Source organism: Macadamia integrifolia, chromosome 13, assembly GCF_013358625.1.
Source record: "Macadamia integrifolia cultivar HAES 741 chromosome 13, SCU_Mint_v3, whole genome shotgun sequence".
NCBI classification, from domain to species: Eukaryota; Viridiplantae; Streptophyta; class Magnoliopsida; order Proteales; family Proteaceae; genus Macadamia; species Macadamia integrifolia.
Window position 1 is genome coordinate 12,659,647 of NC_056569.1, and position 4,394 is coordinate 12,664,040.

A 4,394-nucleotide genomic window follows, 5' to 3' on the forward strand; every position below is an offset into this window, starting at 1 on the left:
TTTTAATTTTAAGGTGATAAGTGTTTTTTGCAATTTATCATCACATATTTACATGTTAAGACAATTTTGGAGTTAACAATGGCCATAAGGCCCATAACTTGAGCCCATTATGATTTTTGGTCTATCATAGTCATGGTTCAAAAGTGGAGCCGTTTTCTTAACCGAATTAAAACTAAAGTACAAATCTGAATTAAAAGTGCATATCAGAATCGAATTGGAATCGAAACTGAGCCAAGCCAAATTGAATCGGCTTGAGTATCTAAACATGGAACCGAGTTGGTTCTCGGTTCGATTATGGTCCACCTTATCATCATTTGAAACCAAACCAAAACTGAACTGAATAGATAGACACCCTTAGTTCCTATCTATTTTAGTGACAAGTATTCCGTCAAGTTATGTTACTGGAACCCATGGTCACTTATTTTACCATTTAGCATATTCATATGGGAAGCCTAACTTTTGTGGACAGATAAAGCCCTATGTTATTTGTTCACATTTCAAATTTCATCCTAAACAAAATTTGTCAGTAGCTAAACAAAGATTTGAAAATCGAAGGCTAAGAGAGAGTGCGGCAGTTGTTGGCATACCATTAGCACATATTGACTTATTTAATATTATATATCCATTCTAATATATGGGGATTTGTTTGGCTGAATCAGAAGCTGAAATTTGATAGGTGACCTATCTAAATTATCGTATATCTATCTTACCGTAAGAATTATCACATCATCCTACCATGTAGGTAAAATTAAGGGATCCAATGGAGAGAAGCCTCTTTACACAGAAAAATTGCCAGGTAATATTTGTGGAAAAAAAAATAATCATAAACTACTTTATAATCATCATAAAGAAAATCAAGGCAAGGGGAAATCACAATTTATATATATTTTTTTCCCCTCTTTATTTTATCAATGAGTGACGGAGACTTCTTAATTTCTGGTCCTGCAGCATCTGTACCACATAATCAGAAAACAAAGAACTCTGTAGCCAAAAATGAAACCTAACATCACCCCTAAATTGCTCCATTTCTGTGACTCTTTCAACTCTTGCTGCCTCAGTAACCCATCCCCATACAAACCACAAATTTCTTCCACACTTTGCACACACCTTACCCTCCCCTTCTCCCCACCATACTCATTTATCAAGAAACTCTCAAATGGATACTTAAATAAACTAAGGTAGTGCATGAAAATCCAATAACAGGGTATATTCTTCTTTGATATAAAATACCCAGAGAAGAGAAAAAACGAACCCATAAACCCTGCTATCAAGGAGCTCCCCATGATGAAATTGGGCACCAGAGCACTGAAGCAAGCCACAAATGAATTGGCCATCAGCACCACCAACCAAACCACCAAAGAGAAGTAGAGGAACCCATCAATATCCCTTCTCAACCCCACTAACCAGTATACAGGGGTGGTGTAAAGAAGAGCAACAGTTAATAGGAAAGGAAGGAAAACTAGGGTGTTGGCTATGACATAGGAAGATACTCTGTAAGCTCCTCTAGAAGTCTCTCTCATCAAAATCCTCCTCTCTTGTAAGAAAATTGGTAGCCCTTCAGTTGTGGTGGAAAGCAAGAATGTGAGAGTGAAAGCAAAGAATCCCAATCGAGTCTGTAAACTGATCTGGCCATTCTTATTCCTAGCATTCATGAATATGGTCCCCAGGACAAACCCAGCCACCAAAGCTTGGATGGTTCTTGCTGCAAATAGCTGCTTTGTCCTAAATATGTTGTTGCAGAATCTCTGGCCTAGAATTAAAACCTCCTCGAATCGCGAATTTGGATAGAAGAATTTATTTTCTTGTTTCTCTAGTCCTTCTTCCTTGTTATCTTGATCTTCAGTAACCAAACAGCTCTGTACAACAAGGGTCTCTGTGACATCAATGGCAAACTCAAGCACATTGACATGCCGAGGAATACAATGGCCAGAGATCTTAAGCTGCTCTTCAAGAAGATCCAAAGACCCATGATGAAGAACAATTCCATTCGATAGCAATACAATTTGATCGAAAAGCTCAAGAATTCGAAACCCGGGTTGATGGATAGTTAAGACAATTGTCTTACCTTGATTAACCACCATAGATTTAAGTAGATTTGTAACATGAAAGGCCGAAGCAGAGTCCAATCCTGAGGTTGGTTCATCGATCAGAAGCACCGCTGGGTCATGGACTACTTCAACACCAATTGAGACACGCCGCTTCTCGCCGCCGGAGATACCACGAGAGCAATCTCCACCAATTCTAGACCCAGAAACTCGCTCCAACCCAAGCTCCTTAATTAGAGCTCTCACTCTTGCCACAGCAACACTAAGATCACCACATATCCTTAGACGAGCACTGTAAAGAAGTGTTTCTTCAACTGTAAGCAGAGGGAAGAGAGCATCATCTTGGGTGACATAACCCGAAATTCGCCGGAAACTTTGAGAATTCATTGGCCGATCATTGACTAGAACACGACCTGAGATCCTACTGTGTGGGACCATCCCTGCAAGGACCTCCAAAAGTGTGGTCTTCCCAGCTCCACTAGGACCAGCAATGGCTGTGATCTCTCCAGGATTTGCTACACAATCTACATTCTTCAGAATGTATCTTTGCCTTACAGAACCATTTGAGGTTCCACAACAGGAGACCCAGTTGAGTTCATGGACCGGTGGACATAACTGGTAAGAGAGTTTCTTGGTTTCTATCCTATACTGAATTTTCTGGCCACCGCCGGGGGAACCGGTGGCCTTGATGGGTAATTCCATGGAGAAGGAGAGAGAGTGAAGGAGAAGAAGTGTCGGAGAGAGATGTAAGGGGGTGGTGATGAGAGGAAAGAGGTGAAGAAAGGGGATATTGGAGGAGATGAGCTAACACACCAAACAGACACTTCCCATACACGCTAGCTTACAGAGACTGTTCAAAGCCTATGGCCCTATGATATTTGCATGCATGGATATGGGTCTTGACTTGGTATCAATTTTATTTTGCTTGGTTTAGAGTTTTTGGTAGGGGAAACTTGGAAGGATTCAAAGATGAAAGGGGGTGTTTTGTAATACATTTCAGGTGAGCAGATATTGACCAGTGTTAATTGGGTCATGGGTTGGTGTTGGTTGCCTCACCATCCCCTCCCCCCTCTCTCTCTCTCTCCTCCCCTCTCTCTCTCTCTCTCTCTCTCTCTCTCTCTCTCTCTCTCAAGTTGACAGGTTTGCAATTTTAAGTTCTTCTTCTTACACGCATCAGCAGTAGAGGGATCTGTTAAATGGTAGTTTTGTAATCTGTAGAAATGTGGCATTGTTATGGAGTTCTATTGGGCCCCACTTCTTCTACCTAGGAAAGATTGCCCTGTTATAGAAAAAATCTATTCCCATTTATTTATTAAGAAACCAATAAGAGAAAAAGAAATGGAATCACAATAAAGGAAGAAATAAACGCCTTCTGCCATCCTTCATTTTTATCTCTTTTGGGTAATAATGCTTCATTTAATATAATTAAAAGTAGCAGGGCTACGCAAGTGCTTCCTATGCTGAGATATTTCACATAGAGAGGAGAGAGAGAGAAACATAAGAGTTTTTCATTCCATAAATAAAAAAGAAGAAAAGAATGCTACCTGATCAGGTGACCCTTGCCCTCAAACAGGGATAAGATGAAATGATGGTTTTACCCCTTGTAGCCATATAGGCTGCTTGATGAATATATGATCTTATAGCCATCAGGTGTAATAGACTTCTTGTACCAAAAATAGGTATAACAGACTTCTAATCATGGATCACGTCAAACACAAAAAACTTACCCTCTAGCGATGCCTTATACGCCTTCTTATCAGCCCCATGCTGGTTGCAAATTCCACATGACTAGATGGCATTCTTCCTCCCAACAAATAAATAGGGCAAAAGAATACTCCCTGAGTCCTTGGTTGCTTGGCCCCTATATGATAGAAAGAAGGGGCCAATGAGGGCACAGATGGGGACATCATTTTACCCCTTGTGTGTCCCAATACAATGAAGGAGAACTCTCTAAAGACCCTATCCCCATGAATGATGAAAATCCCATTCTATGATGCTTCCTACATTCTCCCATCGACCCCATATTGACGGGATTTTAGATCCTCTCCAACCAAGGGGTAACTGGAAGGGGACCAATAAGACACATGATTAGAGAAAGTGAAACACCATATTTCTCTCTCCTATCTCATTTTCTTTCTCTTATTCTGTGTCTTGTTGGTCACTCTCTAGCCACCCTGGCTCGAGAAGATCTGAATCCACGCTGATGTAGGAACTATGTTGTTTTTCAGAATCCTCCTCCATAAATAAAATCTTCTTTTTTTTTTTTTTTAATAAAATCTTCTTGTCTTATTAGATAGGGAAATTTACTATCACTCCCCTGCACTTGACCTATATTTACTAAAACTTCCC

General features: G+C 40.3%; 1 protein-coding gene across 1 annotated transcript; it reads right to left on the bottom strand.

Annotated features, from left to right (window-relative positions):
* Window positions 1-793: 793 nt before the first annotated feature.
* LOC122059675 (ABC transporter G family member 10) lies at window positions 794-2,847 on the bottom strand. Its single transcript, XM_042622627.1, has one exon. The coding sequence runs from the start codon at window positions 2,745-2,747 to the stop codon at window positions 930-932; it is 1,818 nt and encodes a 605-aa protein (XP_042478561.1). The 5' UTR covers window positions 2,748-2,847; the 3' UTR covers window positions 794-929.
* Window positions 2,848-4,394: the final 1,547 nt, after the last annotated feature.